This window comes from Nipponia nippon, unplaced genomic scaffold, assembly GCF_047370975.1.
Source record: "Nipponia nippon isolate SJK-2023a ecotype South Korea unplaced genomic scaffold, ASM4737097v1 scaffold_6, whole genome shotgun sequence".
Classification (NCBI taxonomy): Eukaryota; Metazoa; Chordata; class Aves; order Pelecaniformes; family Threskiornithidae; genus Nipponia; species Nipponia nippon.
The window spans coordinates 9,424,446-9,439,996 of NW_028262380.1; the positions used below are offsets into that span (position 1 = coordinate 9,424,446).

At 41.0% G+C, this 15,551-nt stretch overlaps 2 protein-coding genes across 7 annotated transcripts in view; one reads left to right on the forward strand and one right to left on the reverse strand.

Moving 5' to 3' along the window:
- The window catches only part of LETM1 (leucine zipper and EF-hand containing transmembrane protein 1), a 34,355-nt gene extending 21,585 nt beyond the window's left edge, over positions 1 to 12,770 (reverse strand). For 4 of the 5 annotated variants that reach the window (XR_015700087.1, XM_087737890.1, XM_087737892.1 and 1 more), the window contains exons 1-3: positions 12,630 to 12,770; positions 7,686 to 7,743; positions 4,564 to 5,020 (exon numbers count right to left, since the gene is read on the reverse strand). Coding sequence is in view for 4 of the 5 variants with exons in the window: in XM_087737890.1 (XP_087594016.1) it covers positions 4,564 to 5,020; positions 7,686 to 7,743; positions 12,630 to 12,708 (594 nt within the window). In the remaining variant the exon portion in view is untranslated. Of the gene's footprint in view, positions 1 to 4,563; positions 5,021 to 7,685; positions 7,744 to 12,082; positions 12,312 to 12,629 lie in introns of those variants that run through there. The other variant, XM_087737891.1, reaches the window with a different exon arrangement.
- An 8-nt stretch (positions 12,771 to 12,778) lies between these two features.
- Positions 12,779 to 15,551, forward strand: part of NSD2 (nuclear receptor binding SET domain protein 2) — a 103,946-nt gene continuing 101,173 nt past the window's right edge. The window contains exon 1 of one of the 2 annotated variants that reach the window (XM_087737883.1): positions 12,779 to 12,910. The gene's annotated coding sequence lies outside the window, so the exon portion shown is untranslated. The remainder of the gene's footprint in view (positions 12,911 to 15,551) is intronic. The other variant, XM_087737886.1, reaches the window with a different exon arrangement.

Consider the following 15,551-nt stretch of genomic DNA (forward strand, 5'->3'; position numbering starts at 1 on the left):
CTTCTGATTTCTATATACCCACAAATGTATATATTAGGCTGTACAGTCTACAATCAAATCTTTCAGTACTTGTTGGAAGCTTAATAACTTGGTTTATATTGGGGAGTGCAGATCTTGCTTAGCTCTACCTTATTTTACAAAGCAAATAACTGGTTATTGGGAATAATGTCAGTGCCTAAATCAGAGGCTGAAGGTCAGACGTACACTACAGTACAACACTGCCACAGCACTGCCATTCAACATCGTGATTTGATAAACACAGCTATGATGATTGGCAAAAACTGGCAACCTAAATGCTATTACACGAGTAAATGCATGCTTCCCCCTCCATCCCCTCCTCACAGCTCATGCCAATCCAGGGCAACAGCAGCAAGAACCAGTATAGATTGCATGTCGCTAGGACTGCTTTGCTAGAATACAGAACCAGTAAAACTTTAACCATAATTTTCTTAGCGTAAAACCAGCCAAAATCTTAAATACAGTTTGAGGAATGCAAAAACTCCACAGATCCAAAGTTCGACATTTTTCTTTGAATATAAAAACCTCCGTTTCCCAGAAGGGATGCTTTGGTCCATTGTTTACAGGCTCCAAGATGTTTTCATGCATTACAACAATAGAAGATAAATGACTACCAGAGAGTTCACAAAGATGTAAGGAAGTTTGGAAGAATATTTTAAGTCAGAAAAACAAGTACATTTTCCCTAAAAAAACCCTCAAAAATTTCTATAGAGTGCAATACAGAGTTCTTATTTTTACCCAGTATCTATCTTTAGACAGCACATGCAAATATTTGTACAAGGCAAAATCCATATCTAAGGAAGCAGTTTTACAACCGGATTAAGCTAACCTAATGCTCACCTCAGATAATGTATAAAGAGTCACAAATGCACACTAGCAGTCACAATGTGAAGCTACACCATTGATCCAGCTAAAATTAACACAAATACATACACAGACAAGCGAGGAAGGATCAGTACAAACCAAAAGGGCGGGAGGGAGGTGTTGGAAAACCCAATTTGAGCACCGAGCAGGACTGGCCTTTTTCGCAGCAGCGACCAGCACTGTCCTGGATCAGCTTACATAAATCATGAAACTGCACTCTCTGCTAACTCAAGGGAAACACCTTTTCACAGGAACCTAATACAATGGTGCATAATTACACACACATTATTTGGCAGCACAGCATGAAAAACTTGTGACTACTCTGTATCTGCCGGTACAGTTCACGTGTTCCACTTTTCCCTCCTCTGCGGGGCGGAAGAGTTTGTAAAGCTGATATACTTGCTGCAAACTCCATAGCGTTCGACACCTCACTTCCATGTCCTGAACCGTCCTGCTGTAGGAAACAGCACTAGAGCAGTTAGTTTTTAACAGCCAGTATCATATTTTGCATGTTTTACTTCTTCCTGCCTTCTCTCCGAAGTGCAGATATGTGATCCTGTTAAATCCAAACCCTACCAGCAACTGTACAAGCAGAATTTTGGAACTGACTTTTGGTTTACATAAGCAATAGCTCCCTTGCATTAGCCATGCTGCAATTGCTTGTTAATGTGGTTAGATTACTTGGATATCTTTCCATTATTGGCGCCAAAGAGGAAGGAAAGGGCAGGCAGAAATAACTCATTTGTCAGGCTGCATGAAGATAAGATTTCTCTAGGACTGTCAGTTCATATGCAGTTTAATACATTTAAAGCAGTACGTACTTCAAACTTTTTTTTTTTTTTTTTTAAGTTCAGGAGCAACTTTTGCAAAGTTGTAACTAATCTGGCATCAAACTTTTAACACTTCTTTAAATCCGTCAGTATACAATTTAAGGCTGAACTGATAAAAAATTAACTGTGTTGAAACAAACTTAAAATAAGGTTTTAAAAAAGCACATGTAAAGGGTTTTGTTCAGCTGTAGGCTGGCTTGCTTTTCACCAACCCTAAGTTCTAAGCCTACCATGACTCCGTTCAAGAGACAGGACGTCCTCTGCCTCCATATAAAGAAAACACAAAACCTAGATTGAGAAAATAACATTACTGTCGTCCTCAAAACTATTTTCTCTACATCTTCTACACTGGATTGCATGCATACAGACACACGCATCATTACATAAGAGACAGGCTACGTCAATGTAAACACTAATTTATACCTCCAAAATAAATCATAGAATCATTTAGGTTGGAAAAGACTTTTAAGATCATCAAGTCCAACCATTAACCTAGCATTGCCAAATCCACCACTAAACCATGTCCCTAAGCACCACATCTACCCGGCCTTTAAATACCTTCAGGGATGGGGACTCAACCACTTCCCTGAGCATCCTGTTCCAATGCTTGACAACACTTTCAGGGAAGAAATTTTTCCTAATATCCAACCTAAACCTGCCCTGGCACAACTTGAGGCCATTTCCTCTAGTCCTATCGCTTGTTACTCTATTTTATTTAAAATAATGGAACTAGTACTGAAATTGCACATCTGCCAAAAAAAAAAAAAAAAAAAAAAAAAAAAAAAAAAAGAATTCAGGAAGGCCAAATGCCGACCACTACATAAATATGAGAAAGACAGCTCTATCATCATTAGATGACAGAACTAAAGGGCAGTCAAATGAATAAATCCATCTATTGACGGAATAACGTATGCGTGTCCAAAGATAACGTATTACTTCTAAAGGATCATGCCTTCTAGAATACAGTCCTGATCTTTCAACAGAAATGTTTCCATCATATCCATATTTTACTGTTGTTTGTATAATTTCTCAGAAGTATGGCTCAGTGAACGTGAAACAGGCAGGAAAACCAATGGTTCCAGTCTTGCCCTCTGGAGGATTCCTGATCCTGTTTTAAACCATGAATTAATTTGTCTCACTTGGTTTTCCAAGTTTTCCAAAGCTCTCCATAAGCCAGCACAAGCCAGAACTGCTACTTCAAGAAATCCTGCGGTCCTCATTCCCCCGCTATCCTCAGTTACTCTTTCCTGGCACTACATAATCCCCTCTCTTATGTCAGCACAGACTGTTGTATTTATTGCAGAGCAACATTTCAGCTGGATCAGCTGCCAAACATACTCTTGTACTAGCATAAGGAAGAGGGCAAAAATAAGTATCATGAAGATGCTGAGACCACATGCCATCAACCAGTGCTGTTGCAGAAAGAGACCAAATGTAATCACGGATGAAAACTGCTACATGCGCATTTAACAATTTGTGTTATTTGTCTAACCTTGCAAATACAGGAAAAGAACTTTTGCATACTGCATTAAGATGTGATGTTTTTTTAATTACACATGAAAATGTTCAACTATGTACTGAATTTTATCAGGAAATTATTAAAACAATGAGCAAATATTCATATTTTTGATCATTCAACAAAATTTTTGAAGGTAGAGATGTGAACCTAACACATTGCATTTACAGTGTACAAGCTGCAGAGAACCAGACCGTGACTGGAAGCCGCGCTATTAACTCCGGCTGCCAGAGTACATACACTTTTCACTCTCCAACATTTCTTCCAGTACATTTTTTTCAGCAACAGCTGAAATGTTTTTTGTTTGTTTTTTAAAAAGCGGCAAGACAGACTTGAATATTTTATCTGTATAAACTGCTTAAACAACTTGTCTTTAAAAACAGTAAAATGAGAACTATTACATCAGCATGTCTGATATATTGCTAATGAACTGGTGATGCTGAATACCAATGTATTCTTTCAAAAAAAGAATTCTTAAACTATACCAGTTTTAAAAGAGCTTATTATTTTGCAGTCTTTCCATATATGAAAGCTCATGTCAAATGTTTTTAAATATCCACACATCTTTTAATTCTAGTTGAATACGCGTATTTACTTCATCCACAAACTGAAATTACTATTGAAATGCATGTATATTATCCTAATTTGAAAGCACTCTCATTTTGAACTCGAGACTTCATCTCCATCCCCTCTTCCCTTTTCTTTAAAATTATCAGTTGCATTTTTACAGTTTCATAAATGTAAGCTACATGCCATAAAGAAAAATAAAAGTATAAAACAAAAACTTTCCTCAAATCATCTTCTTTGGACTAAAATTATCTCACAAATATATTTAACTTTTATATATAACTGAGATAGTACTAACATCTGATTATCAATCATGCATTTCAGCCTGCAGCTTTTCTTCTGTTTAAAAAAAAAAACAAAACCAACAACACACAACAGAACTGGCACAAATCCAACCTTTACTAGAAGTGTTTTCCCTCTATTTTTCCAGCTGGAGTGAAAAAGCAGAGAAAGTGACCATGTACACACATGTAGCACATGGATGAGAACTTGAGAACAAACCACAACTGCTGTCCACATGACAAAACAGAAGAATCCTCTGCTGTTCCAGCTAGAAAACATCACATTTATTGTCAATAATGGGGAACAAGACTAAAATGTTTTGGAGTCAAATTCAAGGTTTTTAGCGTTCGTATAGGGAGGAGGAGGGAAAAACACCTAGCAATTTTAATTCTAGGAACAGAAGACAACCGAAAGAACCAACTCAGTTCAAATAAAAATGGAGCAATCGCTATGCATACTCAAACGAAATTGGTGTTTACTCAGTACCTGTCTCCGTTCTCGACGAGACAAGGTGTTTCCATGAAGTATCCGCCAGAGCATCCTTGCAGCTATTTTTGTGTCAATCCACAGTAATCGAAAACCATGGTAATAGTGCTTCAGTTCGTCCACAATTCTCTGTCCAATAGATTTTTTCACAACTTCCACTTCTGTTGGACTATATACAGGACCTCCTTCTTCCAACTTCTTGTTTTTGTCCTTTAAGGACTTCAGTGACTTTTCAACTATGGAGTCATCTTGAAGGGGACGTGAAGAATGCCACCACCTAACTGGAAGGTACTGGGGACCTAAAACACCCATGGTTGCTAGCGGCGTCCATGAGCCAGAAGAGCTCGTAAGAGTAAAGTGTATTTGTTCAGATCCTTTAGTCCAACAACAGTAGCGATCTTTTTTGGAGTATGCGTAAACAGGAGGGACACTAGTGCAATATTTAAAGTGTACAGTCCTTCAGAAGAAAAAAAGCATTCAAGAATTAGCAACAGATCATAAGCTGTTTATATATAATATATTTGTATAGTTATATAAGTTTATGTATTTATAAAATGCATCATTTGAGAAATATTTACTGCATATTTAAGAAAAAAATCCAAACCTGTGACTCTCAAGATCAGGTTATCTATATCTGAAAAGAACGCTTGGCTGTACTTCATGACAAAAAATAACCTGCAGGGAATTTTCCATTAAACAACTTCGAAACGGTAGCTATTTTACTCCAGCTACATAAAGAGTAGCAACCAGAAGTGCTTCCCATTTAGAAAGCTACATTTGAAAATAGATCTGTAAATCCACAAGTAACATAAAGCCCCTTCTATTACTTCTCCCGTTTGAACAAAACACTTGAGAAAAAAACACAAGTTGTAGACCTGGGATAGGTGGTGAGTTAGAGGAAGAGAACTGGTATCAGAGAAATCCAGTTTCATTAGAGTTCCTCTTTGATTATCTCCAAGCATCTAGTTTTCCTGTTTCAGCAGAAACTTTATGCACAAACTTCCATCATGGTACTGAGCTGGGGCACAAAGAACCAACACTCTTCTACCTTATCGAGAATTTTGTTCTTTTCCTTTAATTAAATGTAAACGGAAGTTAGAAGGGATGCATTGCTCAAACATCCCAAACACTCATTATCCGCACAGAAGAACTATTCATTATAGTAGGACTGTACATACTTTTATAAAACGGTATGACAAACTTAAAACAGTAGATAAAATATTTTGAGTTCCATTAGGTGTCCCTCAAACTGAAATGGCAGCATTAAGTCATCTACAGGACAGAAATGACTGGGGTGCTTCTTCACTGAGCCCTTGTACTACCAAAACAAAATCAGAACGTGTATTTGAACATGAAATGTTCAGAAAATGAACAGAAAATAGGTGCAAGTGGCTCTACAGTTCTGAGTAATGCTTTAAGGAAAAAAAAATTATTGAACACTTATAAGTATTAGCAGTATTAACCTCACTCACTCAATTTTCAGCCAGAAGTACTTTATAAGCTTCATTATCACATGCATCCAATGAATTTTAAATTACTTTAATGGTTTTATCCATTTAATGTCATTCAAATAGAGCTTTGTACAAAAAAAATTGACTAAATTATTACTTCTTAAAGACACGTGATTATTTTCTACCTCAAAGTGAAGTTTTAAGCATCTGACCGTTCACTGGTCAGGCAACTGCTGATACACAGCTACACAAAACATTTTCTTGACTAGCTAGAAAACAGACATTAACTAATGAAAATCATGGTTCCTTTAAGAAAATAAAGTACATATTCAAAACCAGATTAAAATACTTGCAGAAACCAATCCATCCATGCTAAGTAATTTCCCAAAAGCAGAGCTCCAGGCCTGCAGACCAGGTTCCACCTACATACATCCACACTCTTCTGCATGCAGAGAGGAAGGGAGCTCTGCCAGCAGAACTGGTTCTGAATCCGCCAGGAAAAAAAATTTCACAAGAAATGTGCCTCTTTGAACACACTTTCACTAGCAGGATGTCGGACATAGAACTTCTACCCAAAGCTGTCCTCAGTGCTTCTATCTAATAGAGTCCCTTGGCTTTTGGATCTGTGTCACATGGGCTGCAGGCACTAGTTTGTTTTATTTTAAGCAGCAACATTACATCAACAGCAGCTTTTGGTTAAAAAAACAAAACAAAAAAACTTCTCAAAAGAATAACAAGAATTTCTGTCCCAATATTCTGCTGGTCATATAACAGACTTAAAACTGTAAGTTTCCATTTTTCCAAGACAGAGGCCCCATATAACAACCTACTCAAAAGCAAGCAGAGATTTTAAAATGCTTTATGTATTAAAAAACTCCCATAACTAATTATACAGTAAGTGATACAGAACCAGCATGACTCAAAAAGAAAGAAATTACTTTGTTTTGTATCAGAGAGTTATGTCTAGAGACACATCCTTATGTTAAAATGGAAACTTAGGAAATTGAAGCATAGTCACTGTTTCCTGGGCAGTTAGACTGTAAATAAACTAGAGAATACATATTTTAACATTCCACGGAAAGGCGTTGGGAAATTCATATCCACAAGTATGCCTTGTGAGCCAAGTCAGCAACAGAGAATGGATTCTGCCAACATCCAACTCCTTAAGTTCCATAAGAGCACACAGCAGCTGGATTTGTTTTCAGAAGAGGACACCATCTCCCAGGACAGCCTCACCCAAGGCTGTAACATACAGTAGACTACTTTGGTTTAATAAAGATACAACTCAAATAATCTACATTCCTAATTGTCAACTGTGTTTTTCAAACCAGCTTTGACTGAATGTTTACTCTATGGAACTCCACAGAGAAAGTATGCAAGAAGCCCATGATATCCCGTGATATCACCTGGAACCACTGAAGAACAAGATTAATATTCTATTGCTTTCATATTGTAAGTGAAGGAAGTGGGCGAAAAAAGGAAGATCTCACTTTCCTTCTCCCACACACAACCAAGCAGGTGAAGAGAGTAATATTCAGACTTCCTTTAATCTGTCAATAACACAAGATGAAGCTAATATTTTCACACTTTGCCTAGAAGATTTAAACCTAGCGTACTAGCTGATGGTTTTGCACAGTTTTGAGTTTAGGAAAAAAGTTCGTATTTACTCACATTTTGTTTGCCAGCCTCAGGGATGTACAGCTAAGACATGCCCGATCTCCCAAGTTACCTAGAAAAATACCAATAATTAGCATTAATTCTGAAATTCAGGAAGACATTTATCCATAAAGCGAAATGTACACAAATATGTGATTTAAAAGACCGACCTTTATTTAGGAATGGCTACTACCGAAAGCACAAAAAAAGATGCTGCTTAACAGCAACTGGACTTCCTTATGGTGCACTGTTTGTAAGCACATTCACACTTTGGATGATTGTGTATCACAACCAGCCAAGACTCAATTTTTTTTTTTTGCTTTGACAATAACCTTGTGAAGTACTGAAGCCCAAAGACCTCATCCTATTCCAACATAAGTCAAAGCACATGCCTTGTTCTTCTTATTTCTCTCAATCTGTAATCCCAATTTATAGAATAAAAAGGAGAAAACAGGTGAGAAGCAATTCTGTAAGACGGCTGACATCTCTGTAAGTGTTCAAGCAAACTGGCCACGCATACAGTCGAACTCTGTGGGCGTGCCAGGTACTGCTTGCACTTGTTCAACTGCCTGAAGACAGGTTTCCAAGTCCCTCAGACAAGCAACTACATTGCAGAACAACTTCACTGAAAGCAAGCGTAATTTTTAATGGCTCCATGACAACACAGTATTAGATGAGCCAAATGAAGCACTTGGCAAGTGTCTAGGATGAAAATGCTCGGGGTTTTTTTTAAGCAGGACAACACAAAAACTGTGAGTATGAACCTAAACAGACTTCACTAGAGAGGTGAAACCACAACACCATTTCAGTACACTGCTGTCCATTTTGATTAGCACCATATAAAAATAGCTCTATCCCTCGACCTCACTGCAAAGGATACAAATTGTCCTGAAGGGCAAGAGACTGATCCAAGAAATATGAAACGTTAGCTTTCCAGCAAATGACGTGTTCCCCAAAGTGAATTTCATTCAAAACATTAACTCAGAATCAGTCCTAATAATAACTAATGAAGCCCACAAGGAAGACTGACACCTATACAGGCGTCGTCTATCCAGGTACAGTGACAAGCAGCATCTATTCTGGCAATAAACTGAGGAGACCATCAAATGATAAATTATCCAATTTGGTTCACATGCTTCAGTAAAGGGCCATGCCTGAAAGCCTTCGGACCATCCAACACTGTGGAAGCACCATCAGCTACAGAAAACACTACCTAGTGGCTGTATGCAATCTACAATCACTGAAAATCATCCCCAAGCCCACTAGAAAAGAATCAATCTCCATAAAAAAATTTAAAAAACCTCTTGTAGCGATACCTAGCTGCAAGAACTAAATAGTGAGCCAATACCAAGTGCAAAAAGACTCCTGGACAGAACAAAGGAAGAGCACATGAGCAAGACTGCAAATGCCTCTACTCTTTTTGGCCAATTTTTTTCAGAATTCACTGTAACCAAAACAAAAATTAAAGGCTGGAGTAGGCATGCCATAGGTTGTTTCACCCATCTGGAATCTACTATTTCTGGTCAATCCTAAGAGACAGCAGGATATAAAGGTCATTTTAGAGGCTAGTGATCAACTTTTCTATCACCAAAGCTAAGATATAACCTAAGCTAAGATATAGCTTATGACAGAACCTGAAGTAGACAGTTCTATCTGAGAAAACGCAGCACCCAAAGCTGATCACCAAAAGCCTTCTCCAAAACACCCTCATTATCAGAGGAAGAGATACCTCTAAAATCAGGTGGGGCAATCAGAAGGTATGGAAAGGGGGAGGAAGGGAAAAAAAGAGATAGGTTAACTTACCGAAGAAAAATCTCAATAATCAAGGGATGTTCCATGCTAAGTAGGCTTTGATATTACAGCAAAAGCTATGGCATTATGAAGTCAAAGGAAAAGGATTTACCCATCTCAAGCTCTATCAAACTCTTAACAGGTACTCACGGCTACTGCAAGTAGAGCCAGGGAAAAACCTGTCTCTTTCTGGCTCAAAAATCAAAGCCTTGAGAATCTCTGAAGGCATTCTGATACTCCCCAATATTTACAGAAAAATCAGTAGCTGAATTCCTTCTTTTCATCTGAGAAGGATGTCCCTGACTTTAAAGAACAGCTGAGCAAAGCGAAGAAATACTCAAAGTCTTGAGGGATAAGCTGCAGCACAGTAACCTTTTCTCTCACCTGAGTGCCAGGAAGCACACAAAGCCTAGGTGCCAAAAATGACAGCCCTACTAGTAGAGGACATGGAATCATAGAGTCGTTAAGGTTGGAAAAGACCCTTAACATCATCGAGTCCAACCATTTACCTAGCACTGCCAAGTCCACCACTAAATTATGTCCCTAAGCACCACATCTACCCGGCCTTTAAATACCTTCAGGGATGGGGACTCAACCACTTCCCTGAGCATCCTGTTCCAATGCTTGACAACACTTTCAGGGAAGAAATTTTTTCTAATATCCAATCTAAGCCTCCCCTGGTGCAACTTGAGGCCATTTCCTCTCATCCTATCGCTTGCTACTTGGGAGAAGAGACCGACCCCCACCTCGCTCCAGCCTCCTTTCAGGCAGTTGTAGAGAGCAATAAGGTCTCCCCTCGGCCTCCTCTTCTCCAGACTAAACAACCCCAGCTCCCTCAGCCGCTCCTCATTACCTGCTATGGACAGGTACCGCTAGGACCAAGAAGGATGATCTGGAGATCAAAACTGGCTTAGAGTTTCTCAGATAAAACTCCATAACAGCAGGACACTTTCACTTCACTTATCTTTATTTTTTTTCCAACCAGACTCATTAATGCTAAGGAAGGGGCCAAAGAACAAAATTCCAAGGTTACCATAAGAAAACATGCTGACTCAAACACTTCTTGTCATATAGCCATTCAGAGTGTGAACGGGCACACAGAAACATCATTTTACCAAAAGATTCTGCAAATAACTGTTAATTTCAACAACAAAAGCTCTTTATGTTTTGCAGTGTGTGTTCTAATCAGCTACCCAAGGGCAAGCCAGCCCTGAAATAAAATATATACTTTCTTCAGAAAGGAGCAAAGTCCATACTCCTTGCTTCTAAGATAATACAGATATCCAGAACTGTCTAAACGAGGTGAATGTACCTTACCATACTCAATACTGTTCATTTAAGAAACCTGCATTAGGATTATTCAGTTTGGAAGTACGAACAGCGGTAGTGCCAGAAAAGCTATATGTTAACATACTCCTCATGGAAAAGAAGTCATGAGAAACTTTACTTTTAAATTCAATGAAACTTCAAAATCAAAGTTCTAAATGTAGAATAGCTGTGTACTGTTGCTATGTTTAGAGTTTTTAAAAATAAAAGGCTAACGTGAAATAAGTCCCTACAGAAGTATAAGCTTGCAGTACTTAACAGCTTCATCTTTACGGGAAGAACATTTAGGATTCTTAGAAGCACTTAGCTTTAAATTAATCTTAGACTACTTACACGTAAAGCAAAGAAGATGAGCTAAGTAAAGCAAAACACTATATGAAAAATTACACCACAAAATAATGTGTTAATAATAGATTAACACTCCAATTAAAAGCATTGATTATATCATAAGCATAGTGCATCACAGCACACAAACGATTTGATTCTATCGCAGTATCTCAGCAAATGAGAATTTTCACGTGGAGTGAGATTTATATCATGCAAAAATGTAGTGATCATTAGTATTTCTTCTTATACTATGCCACAAGAAGCATCAAAGCTCCCATCTAACTCGAAGGTACATGGATGTCTTTCTTCCCTGTTTTAAACAAACTGGATGGCTAAGATACCTCAGCTTTTTGTTCAGGTCACTGTACAAGCTCAACCTAAGTAAATGTCTTTGTAACAGTAGCTAAAAAAACATCAACTAGAACAAGCTACCACACTTGAGTGATTATTGGTAACCAAGAAGACAGCTTGTTTATCAAAACGAACAAGCATCCATACGGTTGATCAGGTTTGCCAAACGTGGATGTGCAGATATACCCTGTTCTCACTGACAGCACTCCCGTGACCAGTCAGGGTCAAACCGCTCCTGTTAAGCTTTCACTCGCTCCTCGCTGCCATTCCCTGCCGTTCCAGCTCACGGACGTAAAAAGCAACCACAGGCCTCACATAGGTCACAAGTTATCAGCTGGTTCATGCCATTAAACTCCACCGGCCACAGATATTTAAACCGCCAAATTATTTTGATTATTAATGGAAACAGCAACACGCACTGCGTTTCCTTTTTATTTTCCCAAGTTTTCAAAGCCACTTGCAAAAAGGTAAATTCACATTTCCTTCCTAACATTGACTAAGAAAGTAACCTCATGTACTTTCTTAAAGGCTACTGAGAAGTGACAACACGATTTCACAGCCCAGCTATACTGAGAACAAGGCAGGCAGGACTGAAACGCAGTCGCTTACTCCTGTACCGTAATGAAATCCACACGGTTTTCCTTCCTCGGCCAGCTGGCATTTCAGAGCTGGATGTGTCCTAACCGCCACGAGGGGAAATCGCCCCCTCACACCGCCCTGGCAGGGGAGCAGATGCGAAGAGCCGAGCCGCCCATCCCCGGCCGCGGCAGCCGGGCAGCGAGGGCCCCGCCACCGAGCCGGCAGCGGCTCCCCGCCGGGACGAGCAGCGGGAGCGGCCGAGGGCGGCAGGGGGGAAGCGCCGTGCCCAGCCCCGGCTCCCTGACAGGGGACGGAGCGGCGGGGACTCCGCCGGGGCCCCGCCGCGGCCCTTCCCTCCCGCAACGACCTCTCCGCCCACACCGGGAGCCCCCAGACGTCGTCGCCGCCTCCGCCCGCCCTCCCTTCCCCCTCTCTCCCTCCCTCCCAGGCCTTCGGCGCCGCCGGCAGCACAGGCCTCGCAGGCCGGGCGGCCGCGCCGCGCCGCACCGCACCCCAGGGCCGGGCCGGGCCGGGCCGCGGGGCGGCCGCGCTTCCCTCCCCGCCGCCGGAGACGGGGAGCCTCACCCAGCTGGGGCTGGCGGCGCAGCGCTCGGGGGAGGCGGCAGGCCCGCCGGCCGCAGGTCTGTAGCAGCATGGACGCCATCTTGTCGCTGGCGCACGGCTGGGCGGCGGCGGCGGGCTAGCGGCGGCGGCGGGCTGCCGGCCTGCTCATGTCCCGCCGCCCGGGCCCGGCGCTGCGATCCCCACACGCCCAGGAGCGCCCAGCCGCCACCGCCGGCCGCGTTTGCATAGCGCCGCCCCGCGGAGCTGGGCACGCCGGGAAGTGTAGTCCTCGGGGGCGCACGGTAAGCCGCCGGCGGGCGCGGGGCGCGCAGCATGCCGGGATCTGTAGTCCTAGGCGTTAGCATGGCTCTAGGGGAGGCGCGGTGCATGCTGGGAGATGTAGTCCCCCCTCAGGCACGCTGACCGTGTTAGCGCTTCTCTTCTCCGGCAGCCGCTGGAGGGGCGGGTTGTTAGGGACCTCCTGCCGGTGCCGGGGCTGCAGAAGGCCGTGTGAGCGGCCCCAGAGGCAGCGCGGGACTTGTTCACCCGAGGGGACCGTGGAAACGGCGTGCGGCGGGGCCGCGGCTCGCAGCCCGCTCATCCCCCGCCGTGCCGGGAAGGTCACGCAGGCCGGGCGCGCCGAGGGACCGCTGCCCGCGGGGAGGGCGCTGGTACCTCACGAAGCCGTCCTGAGCGGTTTAGGCCAGCGTGGCCAGTGAGCACATAACCACCGTAGCCCTAAGTACAGTACGCCAACACCCAGAGTGTGCGTGCAACGACGTTCCCTCGTGTTTTGGGCCAAAAACTGGCGTTTGTGCTGGTGTTAGGTACTGCTTTGCAGCAGTTCCTTCACTGCATGCACATGTATTGCTTGTGGATCTCAGGATGTGACAGAAAAAATACCTTTCTTGTGGAGCTAAGATATTTTTGATATAAAATAGTACATAAATTAGTCAATCGACAGATGTGCTTTGCTAGTGCTGGTTAATAGTTTGGTTACAGGTAGCACATTATTCTTCAAATATCAGTCTACTCCTGACCAGCGTTAGGATCTTTTATCAAATATTTCAGTACTTGGTTAATACAGTATTAAACAGTACCATTAATTTTGCTTAGGTTTTAAGCGTATAGACAGATGCAGGGAAGAACCAGAATTGAACTGCAGAAATTATAATTCCATCTGAGAACAGTGAAATTTTAAAAACTATGTATATGAGGTTTGGGTGTTAATGCCCGCCTTCCTCTAAAAAACGGGGGAAAAGCTGCTGGAGCTGTTTTTCAACAAGATGGCTGACACCCCCCTGCCAACAAGATGGCTGCCTCAAGGACAGGGCTCCAAAGTGACAAGGACACCGTGGTTTCATACCTCCTATATTTCACAGGTTATTTATAATGCCAGGCGTTTGTTCACCTATACATCCACCTAAGCCCCAAAGAAAATAGGTGCTATTTAACTTTATATGTAAAGGGTAGCAGAAGCTTTGGGTTTGACCCAAAACATGACTGAAACAGCATCTCATAGCAGGAAAAAGCAAATGTGGCTGCAGTCATCCTTTCATGCCTGAGACTTGGCAAATGCAGGAAATGAATTAGTAATATTTTAAAGTTCTTTTATGTATTTAATGAAAATCCTCAAGGTTGCTCCTAACTATGAAAAATCTAGATTAAATGTATGCTATTTATATTTTTAATTCAAAAGAATATGTGAAGATGGAATATTCAATTGATGGAATCTTGAAAAAAAATCAAGGCACCCTTTTCTCACATCTTTTGACTGTGTTGGGTACAGAAACACTAATGTTTAAATTTAGTGATTATTAAAGAATTAATTGGTATTTTTATTTATGTACTTATTATTAGAGCTACTTTTAAAATGTTAGGCTCCCAAATGCATTGCAAGATTTTTATGCAGCTGTGTTTGCTTTACGAGTATGTAATATGTAGTGTATTTAAATGGTTAAAATTATTTAAAACGTGCAACTTAACAATAGTGCTTTTTGTTAAGATGCCAATCTTAAAAAAAAAAAAATCCAAACAACAACAACAACAACAAAAAATCTTCCCAATCTACACATTTCTCTCACTAGACTGGGTTTGTAGCCTTCTCTTGTTATTCTTTTTTCTTTCTGGTTGGCTGATAACAAAACCAAATGAAATGGGGCAACTAATGGCAGTTCCTCTAACAAAGCTGCTTAATTATGTAGAAACATTATATGAAGCCTATACAAGAAGAATAATATGCTCTGAAGTCATTAAACTATTGACAAGAGATTTCAGACAGCAAACATGATTACAGAGGTCTCAATACGTTTATGCAGACAAGTAACCAGTCTTTCAATAGTTTCATTAAATTCATTAGTATTCAGGGTGGCAGACAATGTAGATGCATGAGCCTTTTCAGAGCTGAATCCGTTATGTTTTTATACAGTCCTTTGTTCCAGATTTGTTTGTACCTGGAAGTTACATGGTTTTCTACCGTATATGAAAAGGAATGATAATACACTCTGTGAAAATTTCCTAAACGGATACGGTTTCAAAATACTAACTGATTTTGTGCATTTACCAAGCATTGTGAAATAACGCTTAAGAAAAGACGAAGTATTAATAATTTTCAAGTCGTTGTACAAATTGCTCCCACATGAAAAGGCCTAGTGACTGTAGGTGATACGTGGGCCTTCCACGCAAGTCAGGTTTTGTTTTAAAGAAAACCATCTTTCACTCCATCCAGACCAACAGCCTATGAGTTCACAAAGAAAACACTCATCCCCAGAATAAAACACGATACACGTAGTTACTAGGGTTTTATTTTTAAAAAACTTAAGCTGCTACAGCCATTTTAGACCTGGTTCTTAAAGCAACCATGTCGTTTGGAAAAGTTGTCAGCCATCTTGTTGAAAAACGTGTTTTCAAGCAGGAATAAGGTGAGAGGCTAAAAGAAAGAAA